Genomic DNA, 18,452 nt, shown 5'->3' on the forward strand with positions numbered 1-18,452 from the left:
GCATTTAACTACTTAAACTGAGATCCTGTATTCCAATTCAGTCACTACACCTAATATTGTAATTTATAAATCAAGCAACTGCGTTTTCAATTTTACTGCACTTTAAGTTCTGCTTAAGGTTATCGCATTCTCATAATAGCATCTTTAACAGAGTGCTCTCTGCTGTCACTCTCTCTCACCGTTTCTCTGGCGCCATTTTCTCCAGGACCCTTGTGTGAGGTCGATCCCTGTGAAAGCAGCCGGTTAAGCGATAAAAGTTGAACTCCTGAAGATGCCAGTTGGCGAAACACATTGCAAGCGTTGGGTTCGATGAGTAAGAATATACCTGGTGCTCAATGCCGATTTGTGGCCATTACTGAAGGTGTTGTAATGAGCCAATAACAGTCTTCATAAGAAGGAACCATGACACGAGTATCTACTAGTCACCCATTGTGAGCCTAAAAGGATTGCCGTTCAATCGGACGGGGACAAGAATATTGCTAAGAACTTCCAATAAGCGTTAAGTGACTTTGAAATTTCTGTAACGGAACGATACCAGCATTTTAGTAAAATTGAGAAGGAAAGTGATAACATTTTTCGCTGGTTGTGGTAGCAATTTAGTCAAGAACCATCTACTATAATAAAACGCACCCTCAACGTTCTGAGGACACTGACGTCAGTGAAGCCAAGCCCTGACTTCCTACAAAAAGGTTCGAAGGTTCGTGGTGGTGAAGCCACCAAAACCGCTCCGGCCCCGCCCTCGAGGGCGGAGCAATGGCAGAACAACGAACGGGTTGGCAGGGAGGGAGGCGGGTGGGAAATCGCTCCGGGCCCCGCCCTCGCGTCAAACGTCATGACATTGGGGGCGGAGCAATGACAGAACAACGAAGGGGTTGGCAGGGAGGGAAGCAGGGAGGCGGGGGGGGGGGGGGAATCGCTCTGGGCCCCGCCCTTGAGGGCGGAGCAATGGCAGAACAACGAAGGGGTTGGCAGGGAGGCGGGGGGTGGGAAATCGCTCCGGACCCTGCCCTCGAGGGCGGAGCAATGGCAGAACAACGAAGGGGTTGGCAGGGAGGGAGGCAGGAAGGCGGGGGGGGGGGGGAAATCGCTCCGGGCCCCGCCCTTGCGTCAAACGTCATGACGTTGGGGGCGGAGCAATGCTAGAACAACGTAGGGGTTGGCAGGGAGGGAGGCAGGGAGGCGGGGGGTGGGTGGGAAATCGCTCCGGGCCCCGCCCTCGCGTCAAACGTCATGACGTTGGGGGCGGAGCAATGGCAGAACAACGAAGGGGTTGGCCAGGGAGGGAGGGAGGGTGGGGGGTGTTGGTGACGAAAACCTTGCTAGCGCCCGTTTCGTTTGCTCTGAAACGGGCCTCTTTGACTAGTCATATATGTTGTCAATCTGTATACGGGGAGCAATAGTCTAGTATCATGTGATCACCTTTGTTTGCAGTTGATTTAAGAGTGGTATGAAATGAGTGGCATGTATGTGGTGCGACAGAGAGTGACAGCAGAGAGCACTCTGATAAAGATGCTATTATGAGAATGTGATAACCTTAAGAGTGAGAAGAAATCCGCCAAAAAAGCGGAGAACTCAAACGCCCCACGGTAAAAACAACAGTGTAAAAAAACTCGTTGTGTCGAGTCCTCAAATTATTAATAAAGTTGTTTACTAACAAACATCCTCCTTGGTCGCTCTCCCACTTTTTTTACACTAATGTGATAACCTTAAGCAGAAATAAAAGTGCAAGAAAATTGAAAACGCAGTTGCTTGATTTATAAATTACGATGTATATGCATGAGATCTATTTGCGTAAATGGAGGAAGTGTATGCAAATACATCTCATTCATATTCATTGGGAAAATCCTGAAAACCCGAGTGTATTGCAGCCTTTGAGGACTGAGGCTGGACACCCCCCCCTCCCCCGTTCTATTCAATCCTCTCGTCTTCTGCAAAATTCTTTGATCGTTCACGGTGGTTCTGGAACCTGGTGGAACCTTAAGCCCTATCTTTCGAAAGAGTCTACAGAGGCTTGGACGGGAAATAGTTAAAGTGTATCCTCCAGGGGCTCTGACACATTATTCCGCACCTTCAGTAAACAGGGCTCCCAGGTGGCTCCAGGTCATTTAAATGGGATGAGTCAGTCCTGGTTTCTCCCTCCCTCCCTCCCTCTCACACCTCTACTACACACACAGTTTTCAAAGCTATAACACAACTTCAATTGGCCTCACTAAATCTCTCAGTAAGATATATGAGGCTCACATTATTCTCCCCCCCCCCCCCCCAAATATGAGGTGATTTACAGCCTGGAGAGCCAGCGCAGACCAGGCAGGTGATATTCGTCTGGGGAAGGTATAGAGCAGCTTAATTTACACAGTATCACTTCTCTGACATCCTTAGCCCTTTGTGAATATATTTTTTATCAACATTAAATCCGAGTCTATATTGTGAACAATGTATAAAAGAATATGTTAGGTGGCAAATTATTCTGTTCATTTATTATTTATGAAGTAAAAACCCAAAATGACTTTAATAACGCTCTCTAATATTCTGTGCTTTTATTATTACAGAACGCATTACTGATAGTATATTGACTTAGTTATTTAAACATTTTTCATGGATTGAGGGGTTGTGGAAGGTGCTGAACTAACAGTGTTGGAAGCTGGTAACATAAACATAGTAAACATAGTAGATGACGGCAGAAAAAGACCTGCACGGTCCATCCAGTCTGCCCAACAAGATAAACTCATATGTGTATACCTTACCTTGATTTGTACCTGCCTTTTTCAGGGCACAGACCCTACAAGTCTGCCCAGCAGTATTTCCCGCCTCCCAACCACCAGTCCCGCCTCCCATCACCGGCTCTGGCACAGACCGTATACACTCCAGCTAGCAACAGAACAGCACAGGCGGCAGCAGGGCGAGCTCTCTCCCCCCTCCCCCCCCAATTCCTCACTGTAAATGAACAGCGCAGCAGTGCCAATTCCCACCCCCCCCCCCTCCCCACTGCCCCACCATAGGACATGAAGAGCAAGGGCAGTAGAAGTGCAAGTTCTCACCTGCCCTCACCCCTTCACTGCCCAAACTGCCCTGCCTACAGGACATGTACAGCACGGACAGCACAGAGAGTGTCAGTGCAAGGAAAACCACACTCGCATACCTACGTGCACACAAGCACACATGCACGCACACACAGTGGTCTTAAGTGACCTGTAAAATTCTGAATCTATGAACAGACCATCTTTCTCTAAGTGTCATCATCAGATGGGTACTCATTGCTTCTCTCTGTCTCTACAGGACTTGAACTGATGGGAATGGGCACTTCGACCTCTAATACAGGCTGCATTCATGGAGGGGGGGGGGTCCTGGAGTGATTAGCTGTTACCACGGAAACCTTAAGTCTTTGAGCTGCCCATAACCAGGAGCTTAGCACTTAAGGTTACGGACTAACTAATATCTGATTTGCTTGGCCAGTTTCTGTTCATGGAGGCTGGTGGTCAGCACCACAGTTAAGCAGGTTATATACCTCAGCGGTCCAGCTCCTGTCAGTCTCCTCAGATCTCCCATGTGCCTCTTTTCCTTTCATTCCCACCCACCTAGTTCAACCATGTTGGAAGGTGGCCCTGGACCCCCCCCCCCCCCCCGCTGCTATTAGAAAGACCTGTAGTCATGGGCGGCAGATACAGTTCCTCTCCCAGCACCTCCACCTTCTTCCTGCTGGTTTTCTGTCTGAAATGGGAACAGACACCACAGAAGGAGGGGGAGCAGAAGGCTGGGAAACAGTAATGTATTAATATTGCAGATGATGACAGAAAAAAACCCAGCATGGCCCATTTAATCTGCTCAGTAATGGGCCGACGATCAGACGCTGTTAGCGCCATACTAGCGCCTGCATTAGCTACCGACCCATGATCAGAGCCCCCAAAAGTGTGAAACAACGTACATGTGGGCTCTGAACACAACTAGCATGCAAATGCATGCAAAACAAGGCTCTTAGTGCAAGTAGCATGCAAATGAATGCTAAATCTATCCATCCCCAATGATCAGTGACCAGTGTGCCGAAGCTTGGCTCACTGGCCGGCGGCAAACCCTATGCCAGACCATTGGGGAGGAATGGTGAGCCCTGTCCAGCATGCTAGCAGGCCCCCCATTCCCCCCCCCCAGCGACAGGGGTCCCCCAACCCCCCCAACACAGTCTCAGGGGGGCTGGAGAACTGGTGGGTCTCCAGCCCCCCTAACCCCCCTCCCCAGCATTCCTCAAATGTCCCTGGTAGCCCAGCGGGCCGTGGGTCAATCCCTCCCCCTCACCTGGTGGTCTAGTGGCCCTTCCCCACCCCCCTACCTTCACAGTTGGAGGAGGGAGGTGGCCTCCCTCCTCTTCCATCGGCGCCACCTGGAAAATGGCAGCGCCCAGCCCTGCCCAGTGCATCCTGGGATGTGTTGGGTGGGGCTTCACACCATATAAGGGAGTTAGACTTCTAACTGCCACTGTGCAAGTTTCCTCCATGCCTTCATTATGGATTGTAACTGCCATCGGAAGCAGTGGCGTAGCCACAGGTGGGCCTGGGTGGGCCGGGGCCCGTCCACTTTGGGCTCAGGCCCACCCAACAACAGCACATATTTAGTGCTAGCTAGTGGGGATCCCAAGCTTTGCCAGCTGAAGACCTCCCCCTGATGGTGCTGAAAATACTGCTCTCCACTTCAGCAGTCTAAGCTTCCTAAGCTGCTGATACTGGCCTCATCGCATTGGGTGTGGGGGGGGGGGGGAGAGGAAACACTTGGTGCCCACCCACTTCTTGACTAGGCCCACCCAAAATCTGCTGTCTGGCTACGCCCCTGAATTATTCGGAAGAGACTGCAGGAACTCAGTGGTGGGTGTAGACCTGGCATCTGAAGAGACTGCAGAGTTTCAGCGGTTTGTGCTGTCTCTCAGAGAACACAGATGAATTCCTTGTTTCTACCTTTGTGGCTTTCCGACTTTCTGGACCTGAATGAAAGCCTGATGCAATAAAGATACCAGGTCTAGACTTAAAAAAAAATCTATTTCATTTTTCACTTTATTTGCTAATTATTTCATTTTGATTTTGTTTTGATTCTGTGGTTTTAGCATACATTAACACGTTTATAATGCACTCAATCCATTTAGAATGTGCTAAATTGACAGAAATGAAATAACATTTCATTCGTTTATTGTGTCACTTCAGATGGGCAACATCGCCGAAAAACCAATGTTATTACTCTTTTGTTGCCATTTAAAAATTGCAGGCACATTCTTAATGTCAATTCCGCACTTGTGCATTCGCCAGGAAGTGATCATTATAGGTGTATGTTAGCATCATAAATAGCAACCCCCTCTTCCCCGGGTCTCTCCTCTCTGCCTATGAGGTAAAGGACCCTGGGGCTTGCATGAAAGCCAAATATGAAACCCTTCTTCCCACCAGCAGTATCAAGGGTTCTCACCCTTTTAAAAATAGTCCCTCCTCCTCCTCGCTCACAGACAGCAGCATTGAGGAACACACAGCATCGACAATCCTCAGTTTTCCACGATAATCCCTCGTCCCCTTCTCTCTCACGTTATAAAGCAGAACTGAGGTGCACACAGCATCGACAATCCTCAGTTTTCCACGATAATCTCTCGTCCCCTTCTCTCTCACGTTATAAAGCAGAACTGAGGTGCACACAGCATCGACAATCCTCAGTTTTCCACGATAATCCCTCGTCCCCTTCTCTCTCACGTTATAAAGCAGAACTGAGGTGCACACAGCATCGACAATCCTCAGTTTTCCACGATAATCCCTCGTCCCCTTCTCTCTCACGTTATAAAGCAGAACTGAGGTGCACACAGCATCGACAAACCTCAGTTTTCCACGATAATCCCTCGTCCCCTTCTCTCTCACGTTATAAAGCAGAACTGAGGTGCACACAGCATCGACAATCCTCAGTTTTCCACGATAATCTCTCGTCCCCTTCTCTCTCACGTTATAAAGCAGAACTGAGGTGCACACAGCATCGATAATCCCATACTTTCCACGATAATCCCTCGTCCCCTTCTCTCTCACGTTATAAAGCAGAACTGAGGTGCACACAGCATCGATAATCCCATACTTTCCACAGTAATCCCTGCTCTTCTTTATTTGCATAATTTTACTGCCCATTAATAATACAATGAAGGAGATAAGAGGGACTGCAAAAAAAAAATTCACATCATTGAAATAAATGAGACAGTGATAGAGAGGGCCCCCACCGCCTTCCCCCACAGCTCCCCCCATTCTTGTTGCTCAGTGGAAGATTCCATGAGTTCTCTCCACAAAGCCTTAATCAAGGCTGGAGGAGAATTGGATTGACCCTTTTTCTGCATCTGCTTACCATCAGTTCCACATTGTTCAGTTAAACTCATCTCTTTCCAGCCTGATCCACTGACCCTCCACACACAGGGATGCTCAGGTTTCACGGCAAGGCTTAAGTGGCTTTGAAATTGAATTGGGTTTGAAATTCTCTCCGAGTTCCTGGAATAGTCTCATGCTTAGTTGGCTTTGAAACAATACACAGCTCCCTAAACTGATTAAACTCTCCCCACTCTGCCGATCTTTACAGGGGGCCTCAGCACCCCGCCTCCTTTGTTTGTACACAGATCTAAATTATATGACCCATCGTAACCTCCTTGGACACAGTATCTCCCCATGTGCCCCCATTTCCTACCAGAGTCCCCCAGTCACATCTTTCTTCCTCAGGCTCAGAAAAAGATGGAGGAGTTCAGAGCTCCCGATAAAACTCATTCCCCCTGATATTCAGCTGGTGGTGGACACCGCTTCTGCTGTCTGAAGCTGGCGTTAAACCCAGAGAATCAATGCCAGACCATTTCCAGCGACTGACGTTGAAAATCCAGTTTCATTTTTTGACTGTGGCACCTTAAACCGGTTAAGCCTTGATTCAGCGCTAACTGGTTAAGTGCTTAACGGTTAAAGATAGGCCTGCTATTTATGTGGTCTATTTTAACCACTAAACATAGTCGGCTGAATATCCATGCCTAACCGGCTATGTCATGCGATACAGCTGGTTAGCAGCTAGCCGCTAACTGTTGATATTCAATGGGAGATAACTTATCTCCCGTTGAATATTTGCGGTTAGTCACTGAAACACTATTTAACCGGCCAGGAGACGATCCTAGCCGGTTAAACAGTTTTGAATATTGGGCCCATTATACCTCGGAGGAATCTATCAAGTAGAATATCATGCCCCTTACCCAACTTTCTCTGATTTTTGGAAGACGAAGACCTCTTTGTCTCAGTTTCCAAGCCCAAAGAATGAATGTAAAGACACTCATCCTACCAGAAGATTACCTCTGGATGGAACATGAAGGGAAAAAACTGGGTGATGATCCAGCCAAGAAGAAACTTTATCAACCAGGTTAGTGCGGGTTTTCAGAGACAGAACGTCATCCCAACTCACTTGTACTCCAGCGAGAACTTGGTCAACTCCTTGTTGTTATGAAGCCACTTGAACTCGAGGGGCCAGCTGCCTTCTGCCATGCAGGTAAGCACCAGACGGTTTCCCTCCAAATGAATCTGTTTTCGGACCGGTTCCGTCTTAAAGTAGGGCGGGACATCATCTGAAAGAAGAGGGCTCATATTAGTCTCATGTAACTTAGGACCTGATGGACTACTACCACTACTTATCATTTCTATAGCGCTACTAGACGTACATAGTGTTGTACACTTGAACATGAAGAGACAGTCCCTGTTTGACAGAGCTTACAATCTAATTAGGACAGACAAACAGGACAAATATGAGATAAGGACAGAGAGTAGCAAGATTCCGGAATCCCAAAGAGTAGAAAGATTCCAGAATCCCAAAAAGTAGCAAGATTTTGGAATCCCAAAGAGTAGAAAGATTCCATAATCCCAAAGAGTAACAAGATTCTGGAATCCCAAAGAGTAGCAAGATTCAGGAATCCCAAAGACTACTACTACTTATCATTTCTATAGCGCTACTAGACGTACGCAGCGCTGTACACTTGAACATGAAGAGACAGTCCCTGCTCGACAGAGCTTACAATCTAATTAGGACAGACAAACAGGACAAATATGAGATAAGGACAGAGAGTAGCAAGATTCCAGAATCCCAAAGAGTAACAAGATTCCGGAATCCCAAAGAGTAGAAAGATTCCAGAATCCCAAAGAGTAGCAAGATTTTGGAATACCAAAGAGTAGAAAGATTCCATAATCCCAAAGAGTAACAAGATTCTGGAATCCCAAAGAGTAGCAAGATTCAGGAATCCCAAAGACTACTACTACTTATCATTTCTATAGCGCTACTAGACGTACATAGTGTTGTACACTTGAACATGAAGAGACAGTCCCTGTTCGACAGAGCTTACAATCTAATTAGGACAGACAAACAGGACAAATATGAGATAAGGACAGAGAGTAGCAAGATTCCAGAATCCCAAAGAGTAACAAGATTCCGGAATCCCAAAGAGTAGAAAGATTCCAGAATCCCAAAGAGTAGCAAGATTTTGGAATCCCAAAGAGTAGAAAGATTCCATAATCCCAAAGAGTAACAAGATTCCAGAATCCCAAAGAGTAGCAAGATTCAGGAATCCCAAAGACTACTACTACTTATCATTTCTATAGCGTTACTAGACGTACGCAGCGCTGTACACTTGAACATGAAGAGACAGTCCCTGCTCGACAGAGCTTACAATCTAATTAGGACAGACAAACAGGACAAATATGAGATAAGGACAAAGAGTAGCAAGATTCCAGAATTCCAAAGAGTAACAAAATTCCGGAATCCCAAAGAGTAACAAGATTCCAGAATCCCAAAGAGTAACAAGATTCCGGAATCCCAAAGAGTAGCAAGATTCCAGAATCCCAAAGAGTAACAAGATTCCAGAATCCCAAAGAGTAGAAAGATTCCAGAATCCCAAAGAGTAACAAGATTCCGGAATCCCAAAGAGTAGCAAGATTCAGGAATCCCAAAGACTACTACTACTTATCATTTCTATAACACTACTAGACGTATGCAGCGCTGTACACTGGACGTGAAGTGACAGTCCCTGTTCTACAGAGTTACAATCTAATTAGGACAAACAAACAGGACAAATAAGAGATAAGGGAATTAGTGTACTAACCCCATGTGAGGCTCTAACTCTCTTTTCCTAATAAACACTCCAACCGCCTCCCCCCCCCCACTTTCTCCAGATGCTCGCTGATGCTGCTGCCTCTGGAACAGCTGTTCTGTTTTGTTCCACCACTGCACGGCTCTCTCTGGGTGAGTTTGAGCTGTGCATTGCCTAAACTCCTGTACTATTCTCATGAGACTCTAAGAACAGCCTGGGAACTGAAGCACTGGGCAGCTCAAACTCACAAAAAGCTGCACAGGGCTGAAAGAAAACAGAATTGCTGGTCTGGAAGCAGCACTGGCAGCAAAACTCCAAAGAAGAAAGAGTCAACTTAAAGGGACTGGGGTAGAACAGGATTGTGGTCGCTCACTGGTAGGGGGCTTGGACAGGCTAGAGGAAGAGTATGTGGGGTGGGGGTGGGGACAAGGAGAGGCTGGAGAATGAGGTGAAAGTGTGTGGGGGATGTGTGCGTGGAGGAGGGGGAGCACAATTCATTTTAGTTACACACCTGAACAGCCGGACCTGACTCACATATTGAAGTCTTTCTTTTGGCAAAGTAGCCTCCCGCTGCAGGATAGGGGGTCCTTTCTCATTTTGTGTGTACGGGAAAACGTTTCATACCTATAACTCTCCAGGAGGGGGGGAGGCACCTTAATGCTGTTCCTTGGGCAGTGATGTGAGATAACCAGGGGCGTATCTGCATGGGGCCACAGGGGCCTGGGCCCCCGCAGATTTTGCCCCGGACCCCCCTACCGCCGTTAACCCTCCCTCCCTCGCCTACCGCCGTCACCTACCCCGAGGTCCGCTTCCTCCGGCTTTTTAAAATATTGCTTTAGCTGGCGGGGGACCCCAACCCCCCGCCAGCCCAGCCGCGATCTTTAACTTTTTCATCCTCGTCGTGCAACGCGCTGTGAAAGCTGCATGCATCTTTATTTCCAGTTGGATGGAGTGTGACGTCGCAGCTGAAGCAATATTTTAAAAAGCTGGAGGAAGCGGACCTCGGGGTAGGTGACGGCGGTAGGCGGGGGAGGGAGGGAGTGTTAACGGCGGTGGGGGGGGGTTGACGGCGGTGGGGGGGGGGGGTTGACGGAGGTAGGGGGGGCTATAATGTGCCCCCTCACTCTAGCCCCTGCCCCCCCTACCGCCGAACCTCAGATACGCCCCTGGAGATAACAATGATTGTAATTAAGGGTCCCTTTTACTAAGCGGCGGCAAGTCCAATGTGACCTTACCGCTTGCTATACAGGAAGTACCGTTTTCAAATCTATGCTGAAAACCCACCTTTTCACTGCTGCTTTTAGCTCCTAGCCACAATTGCCCTCCCCTTGTCCCTTCCTCCCTTCTCACCCATTACTTCCCTCACCCGTAACTGTCTTGTCTGTCTGTATTATTTACATTGTAAGCTCTTTTGAGCAGGGACTGTCTCTTTGTATCAGGTGTTCAGCGCTGCGTGCGTCTGGTAGCGCTATACAAATGCTAATAATAATAAGAATAAGAGGTTCACCTAAGGCGGTCTACAGCATATACAGTTTAACCTGAAACTTACAATTCTGTTAACAGCATAACGATAGTAAAATAACCAAGAATAAACATAAATACAATAAATGAAGTAAACTTGGAAACAGTAAATTGAAACCTAATAATAGAACTACAGTGAAACAGTATAAAAAATATACACATTTAACAGCACTGGAATTCAAACAGCAGAGACATAATACAATGTCAGCAAAATACTAATAAACACACATTAGAACATTCAAATAACGTAGCTGTGATACGAATGCTTTTCTACAATATAGCTTACCATATAGCTGAGGGGCCAAATGTAGATGTATAGGTGGGGACAAGATGGGTAAATAAACGGGTGGCTAAACTCAAGGCAAGTTCTTTGTATAGTTAAGCAAGAGATTAGGAGCTTAACCGAGACTGGCTAGCAGAGCCGGTAGTGGGAGGCGGGGCTGGAGGTTGGGAGGCGGGGATAGTGCAGGGCAGACTTATACGGTCTGTGCCAGAGCCGGTGGTGGGAGGCGGGGCTGGTGGTTGGGAGGCGGGGATAGTGCTGGGCAGACTTATACGGTCTGTGGCAGAGCCGGTGGTGGGGCAGACTTATACGGTCTGTGCCAGAGCCGGTGGTTGGGAGGCGGGGCTGGTGGTTGGGAGGCGGGGATAGTGCGGGGCAGACTTATACGGTCTGTGCCAGAGCCGGTGGTGGGGCAGACTTATACGGTCTGTGGCAGAGCTGGTGGTTGGGAGGCGGGGCTGGTGGTTGGGAGGCAGGGATAGTGCTGGGCAGACTTATACGGTCTGTGGCAGAGCCGGTGGTGGGGCAGACTTATACGGTCTGTGGCAGAGCCGGTGGGTGGGAGGCGGGGCTGGTGGTTGGGAGGCAGGGATAGTGCTGGGCAGACTTATACAGTCTGTGCCCTGAAGAGCATAGGTACAAATCAAAGTGGGGTATACACAAAAAGTAGCACACATGAGTTGTCTTGTTGGGCAGACTGGATGGACCGTGCAGGTCTTTTTCTGCCTTCATCTACTATGTTACTATGGTCTAAGTTACAGTGTGTGTAGCAGGCTAGTCCAGGTGCAGAATGAGTGTATAGTCAGTCACCCTATGTATTAAAGGCTTGGGAGAAGAGCCAGGCTTTCACATGCTTCCTGAAGTAGAGGTAGTCTCGAGTTATATGTAGCCCCTCTGGGAGTAAATTCCAGAGCGCGGGGGATACTCCTGAGAAGCCTCGGCTGGCGAGTATGACATCATACAATTTCTTTTGATGGGGGGACAGACGGTGATGATCCTTGAGAGGACCTTAGAGGTCTTAGAGGTGTGTAAAGGGTTAACTTATTCTTCAATTTTGTCTGAGGACCTTGACAATTAAACATAGACTTTTAAATTTAGCCCTTTATAGAATACGCTTAGGCGTAATTCATTTTGGAAATGATTTTTTAGGCTTGATATATAGAAACTAGTCCACACTGATTGAAAAATTATTTAAAGAGTTCGCTCTCAATAACTGAAGCCCTAATTCATAAGGCACCAGACAGACAGTGGCAGAGCCGGTGGTGGGAGGCGGAGCTAGTGGTTGGGAGGCGGGGCTAGTGCTGGGCAGACTTCTATGGTCTGTGCCCTGAAAATGGCAGATACAAATCAAGGTCAGGTATACACAAAAAGTAGCACATATGAGTTTATCTTGTTGGGCAGACTGGATGGACCTTACAGGTCTTTTTCTGCCGTCATCTACTATGTTACATCTGCATCACCAGCATGTCTCAGTGTTCAAATGTCAGATTTCCCACCAGTGTGCAAAACAGTTCTCCTGCCCTCAGCACTGTTACAAGACGATCAGCTTTCCATCACTTCATCACTCACGATCAGATAATGCCTCTTTATTTTCAATTCATTTTTCTATTAAATATTATCTTCTGATTTCAATTTATCGAAGCAGTGCCTGTTTGTTTCCTTGAAGATACCGAGAGGATGATGTTCAGATATCCTTGTCAGAGATGCAGCCCCTGGGGCTTCTAGTCTACCGTTGAGCGCTGTCTTTTGCACCTGACCCTGCTTTTCAGCACCTACGCTTAAGTCTGTGAGGCCCAATAATGAGTTTCTACACATGGCGGTGCAGTCTCTACGGGATGCCCTGCTCTCTCAGGCTGATGTTCGAAATATAACGCGAGTACTAGAGGCGATTAGCGCCGGCATTAGTGAGCATAGAATGATCAGAGAGCTCTAGCGTGGGACATAATGTGACCGCCAAAAATTAGCGCAAATGGCTTGCAAATGCAGTCAAACGGATGTTCACGAGGTCATTTCCTCTTCCCTCCCAATGCTCAGAGAACAGTGCACAAAACAAAGCCGACCTTACCGCTGAAAACCTAATGCCGACTCAGAGCAGGAATTAGGGTGTTTGAAGAGAGGATTTATCATGATTCTCTCTTTAAAATCTGCCAGTTTTGATTTCTTTTGGAAGCGGAAGAAAGCTTGTGCAAGCCTAGAAGCGCTGGTCCTGAGAAATGAATGTGTGCGAGCACAGACAGTCGGTAGCCAACTGTTTTGGGGAGGCTAAAGGGGGCGGAGCTTACCTCCGTGGTGACGTCAATGACGTCATGTCGCTGCCAAGAGGGCGGAGCTGACCTCCGTATTCTCCGTGGAAGTGACGTCAATGACGTCCCTGCCACGGAACTAAAACAATTAAACCGCACACGCGAGGGGAGCGGGTAGGGTGGGCGCAACACCCGGAAGTCGACCATTGGGCTGGGGAGGCTTAGCCTCCCCGAGCCTCTTATACGGGGCGCCTATGTGTGCGAGTCCCGAAAGTGAAAGCACACATTGGAACTTGTTTCCTGCGCTTAAATATAAGCCCTTCCAAGTTAAAAAAGAAACACGCTTCTATTTAAAGGCACAGAAAACAGATGCCGCTGTGTGCTTGGCTTTCAGGTTTGCCTGGCGCATGCACTAGAGAATGACATGGGGACAAAATTGGTCCCCGTCCCTGCCCCATACCCATGGGTTCTGTCTCCATCCTCGCAGGTTCTGTCTCCGTCCCCGCTGGTCCTGTCTCCATCCCCACCCCATAGGCTCTGTCCACATCTGCAGAAGCCTCAAACAAATAGAAAACTATAATACCCCCCCCACACACCCTCTACCCTTCCACCCCCAACAATAGCTGATTTCTACTACCTCAAGGAATCCTAATTCACACTGTTACAATGTCAAGGGGTATAAAATACAGCCCATTCTGTATGCCCTAGAGGGGAAAATACACCCTATGAAGCACTGCTATGTTTTTTAAATCTGTGAATGAATAAGAAATCATTAACAATCTCAGGATTCAATCTAGCTCTCCTGTCTTCCACAGTCCCTCCTGCGATACAAGATGTCATCTTAGAAGATGTGCTGGTAGCAGGATGTACAGGAGCCTCCATGCAAATTTTGCTAGTTGTGGCCAGCATGTCTGCTTGTTTTTCCCAAAAAATCAAAATATCGTCGTCAAACATAAATAATTATAGTCCAGTTCATTAACAGGCTTCAAAGTAGAAAATGACACAGGGACAAGATTTGTCCCCATTCTCGTGAGCTCTGTCCCCATCCCCACCCCGTCCCCGTGGGTTCTATCCTGTCCCCGCACCATCCCCACCTCGTCCCCATGGGATCCGTCCCTGCCCCGTCTCCGCAAGCTCTCTCCCCGTCCCCATCCCCGTGGTTACTGCGGGGCCCCGTCCCCGTGTCATTCTCTAGCATGGAAACAAGAGCAGCGCTTACCATGAAACTGTTCTGTGCATGTGTCAAGCATGTTTTTTCCCCTTGCTTTCGCTTTTACTGTGTGTCTATAAGTTGAATACCATTTCCTTTGAGTCCTGTTGAGCTAGTTTTCTGTGCTGTTCTGGGTTCTGTACTGTCGGCTTTACTATGGCAGTTCTGAGCATCGGACTGTCTACTCGCCAGAAAACCTATGTTTTTCTTTGCCCTTCCTCTCCAGCATCAAGCCTCACAATCCTCCGAGAAAAATAAATCCAACAGCCTAGGCAGGGAGACCCTGGCCACCTCTCATCACACTTCAGATAAATGTGATGTTCAGTCATTTTCCACAGACCTACAATGGAATAGATTAGCTGCATACTCCTTATGATGTTAAAAACCTGTCAGCCACACCTCTCCTCCCAGGCTCCAAACTTAAAAAAGAAATAAATATAATTTCCCCTTCCCCTTTACCGAAAGTAAAGTGTCTGTATGATAAATAGGTGCAGGCATGTTTCAGAACAGGTTTTTATCAGTACTCTGGGGGACTCTGGTTCTGCTTTTCCTGCAGGGTAGAGAGAAATTCAGCTTCCATCTGAAGTCTTTCATTTGTTTTGTACCTTATGAAATCAACAGTATTAGCACAGATGAGGGTCATTGCCAGAATGAAATCTGACTACTAAAAATACTTAAGTTTCAAAAGAAATTGCAGAGGCAACAGATTCACGCCTGCTGGAATACATTTGCACATTAAAAAAAAAAAATTTAAACACTTCCGTGCATTGCTATCAAATGTGAGAGATGTGCTGAATTTTTATTTTTATGATTTGTTTTTCTTGAGAAAAGAAAGCTAGCTGCTGTTACTATACACAGGCACAGATGTAAACTTCTTCGAACCCTGCTGAGTGATGCAGCGGGCTCTACCTTCATGTCCTCTAACTGTCTTGAAAACATTTTTTAAAAATGCAGCCAGTGGCCAGCCAAGTAGACCTTCCTCCTCACCCTGCCAGGAGGACACCTTCAGGATTTGTAGGGCTGGTCTGATCGGTCAGCAGAACCACCTTAGCTCAGCTGGCAAAGAAAGTGCAAGGTGAACCTTTTCCGGAGATGGGAAGATGGTAGAACGAGAGGACATGAAATGAGGTTGAAGGGGGGCAGACTCAAGAAAAATGTCAGGAAGTATTTTTTCACGGAGAGAGTAGTGGATGCTTGGAATGCCCTCCCGCGGGAGGTGGTGGAAATGAAAACGGTAACGGAATTCAAACATGCGTGGGATAAGCATAAAGGAATCCTGTGCCAAAGGAATGGATGCTCAGGAGCTTAGTCAAGATCAGGAGGTGGGGCTGGTGGTTGGGAGGCGGCGATAATGCTGGGCAGACTTATACGGTCTGTGCCAGAGCTGGTGGTGGGAGGCGGGGCTGGTGGTTGGGAGGCAGGGATAGTGCTAGGCAGACTTATACGGTCTGTGACAGAGCCGGTGGTGGGAAGCGGGACTGGTGGTTGGGAGGCGGGGGTAGTGCTGGGCAGACTTATACGGTCTGTGCCAGAGCCGGTGGTGGGAAGCGGGACTGGTGGTCGGGAGGCGGGGATAGTGCTGGGAAGACTTATACGGTCTGTGCCAGAGCCGGTGGTTGGGAGGCAGGGCTGGTGGTTGAGAGGCGGGGATAGTGCTGGGCAGACTTATACGGTCTGTGCCAGAGCCGGTGGTGGGAAGCGGGACTGGTGGTCGGGAGGCGGGGATAGAGCTGGGCAGACTTATACGGTCTGTGCCAGAGCCAGCGGTTGGGAGGCGGGGCTGGTGGTTGGGAGGCGGGGATAGTGCTGGGCAGACTTATACGGTCTGTGCCCTGAAGAGCATAGGTACAAATCAAAGTAGGGTATACACAAAAAGTAGCACATATGAGTTATCTTGTTGGGCAGACTGGATGGACCGTGCAGGTCTTTTTCTGCCGTCATCTACTATGTTACTATATGTTACTATGTGATGAGAAAGGGGCAATGAGAGAAGTGAAAAGCAGTTGGTAGAAAACTGTTGCAGGTAAGTGATAAGATTACTTACATAGTAACATAGTAGATGACGGCAGAGAAAGACCTGCACGGTCCATCCAGTCTGCCCAACAAGATAAACTCATATGTGCTACTTTATGTGTATACCTGACCTTGATTTGTATCTGCCATTTTCAGGGCACAGACCGTAGAAGTCTGCCCAGCGCTAGCCCCACCTCCCAACCACTAGCCCTGCCTCCCAACCACCGGTGCTGCCACCCAATCTCTGCTAAGCTTCTGAGGATCCATTCCTTCTGAACAGGATTCCTTTATATTTATCCCCGCGGATTTTTGAATTCCGTTACCGTTTTCATCTCCACCACCTCCCGACGGTGACTTCTTAAGACTCTGGGAAAGTCACCTAAACCTCTATTGCCCCAGGTACAAAATAAGTACCTGTATATCAGGGCTGCAGAGAGGGGGGTGGGGGTGGGGGCAAAATTCCCTGGGCCTCTAAGGGGGGGCCTGGTGCTGAGGTCTCTAAATCTCTCTCTCCTGCTCCTGACAGGACCCGGGTGATCGCGTACCGACAGGAGCAGGAGAGAGAAAACTCTAGCGCCGGGCCCCCCCGCTTGGAGGCTGGACTTCAGGCCATGCGCAACGTGAGAGAAAAAGCAGCCGCAGAGGCAGGCCATGCAACGGAGTGAAGAAGAGCAGCGCTGGAGGAAGACCTCTTCTGCTGGAGGGGCCTTGGGATCCCACCAGCCAAGGTAGTTACAGTTGCGACAGGTGGGGGCGGCAGCGGCGGTGGCGATCCTGTGGTGGGGAGGCAGCGGTGGCGACGATGATCCTAGGAGGGGGTGGCGGCCCTGCCCCTGGCCTGGCGACGACTCTGTCTCGGGTCCGGCAGCAGCAGCCCTGTCTCGGGTCCGGCTTAGTCTCTCAGCGGCCCTGCTGTATATAATATGTAAACCGCTTTGCTTGTAACTACAGAAAGGCAGTATGTACATCAGATTCTGTCCCCTTTCCATTTTTCTTTCCATAAGGGCAAAACTGGATAGTTTCTTTTTGATATACTTACAAATAAAATTGGATAGTTACAGAACGTCAGAGGAAAACATAGCACATTCCCACTGCAGCTGAGAAAAAGCTCAGTGCAAGACAACCTGACCTATTGGTACAGGAGGAAAAAAAACTTGAGAATGGCCTTGATAACAGAAGTGTCGGTGCCACGTGATTCTTCTCCTCGATGTGGAGGGGGAAAAGATCCTTAAGTAGCAAGAAATGCACCCGGTATAGAATACTAACTCTCTCTGTCAATGGTGTTCCTTGTTCGGCTGCCACCCAGGGCAAATTGCCATTGGGCACCCCTCCGGGTGCAGCATCCCCCACCCCGGCACATCACCTCCAAGCCCCCCTGGGTGCATTCTTACCTGCTGGGGTGCTGGGAGCAGCTGAGCGGCTATCAGCTCCGCCAGTTCCCTCCTCCCTCTGCCCCGGCTGACAGCCGCACAGCTGCACCCCTCCTGCAGCGTGCACCCAGGGCAGACCGTCCCCACCGCATCACCCTCGGTACGCCGCTGCTCCCTGTTTACTAAGCTGCGCTAGTGACTGTGCCAGGGTCGTAGCCAGACCTCGACGGGAGGGGGGGCCAGAGCCCAAGGTGGGGGGGGGCACATTTTGGCCAGCCTCCCTGCTGCTGCCCTCCTGCTGCCACCTCTGCACCCCCCACCGCTTCTGCCTCCCCCCCCCACCACTGCTGCTGCTCTCCCCCCACCACTGCTGGAATACTACCACCTCTGCCTCCCTGCCGCTGCTCCCCCCCCCCCCCAGACGCCAGCTAAAACATTTGTCTCACGCTGGTCTTACATTGCTGGTGCCCTGTCCTGCTTTCAGCGCCATGCATGTTCGTTTTAATGAAACTGACCAAGTGCGAGCATGCTCAGTTTCATTAAAATGAGCGTGCAAGGCGCTGAAAAACAGGACAGGGCGCCAGCAATGTAAGACCAGCACAGGACAGACGCCTTAGCTGACGGGGGTTGGGGACCCCCCAACAGACAAACCGTGGGCCCCGGAGCAAGTTTGAGGGGGCCCAGGCCCCCGTAGCTACGCCACTGGACATTT

At 49.0% G+C, this 18,452-nt stretch overlaps 1 protein-coding gene across 1 annotated transcript in view; it reads right to left on the bottom strand.

Annotated features, from left to right (window-relative positions):
- The window catches only part of SDK2 (sidekick cell adhesion molecule 2), a 655,374-nt gene that overhangs the window by 282,119 nt on the left and 354,803 nt on the right, over window positions 1–18,452 (bottom strand). Inside the window, exon 2 of the mRNA XM_030208539.1 lies at window positions 7,429–7,588. Coding sequence (XP_030064399.1) covers window positions 7,429–7,588 — 160 coding nt within the window. The remainder of the gene's footprint in view (window positions 1–7,428; window positions 7,589–18,452) is intronic.

This window comes from Microcaecilia unicolor, chromosome 6 (genome assembly GCF_901765095.1).
Source record: "Microcaecilia unicolor chromosome 6, aMicUni1.1, whole genome shotgun sequence".
NCBI lineage: Eukaryota > Metazoa > Chordata > Amphibia > Gymnophiona > Siphonopidae > Microcaecilia > Microcaecilia unicolor.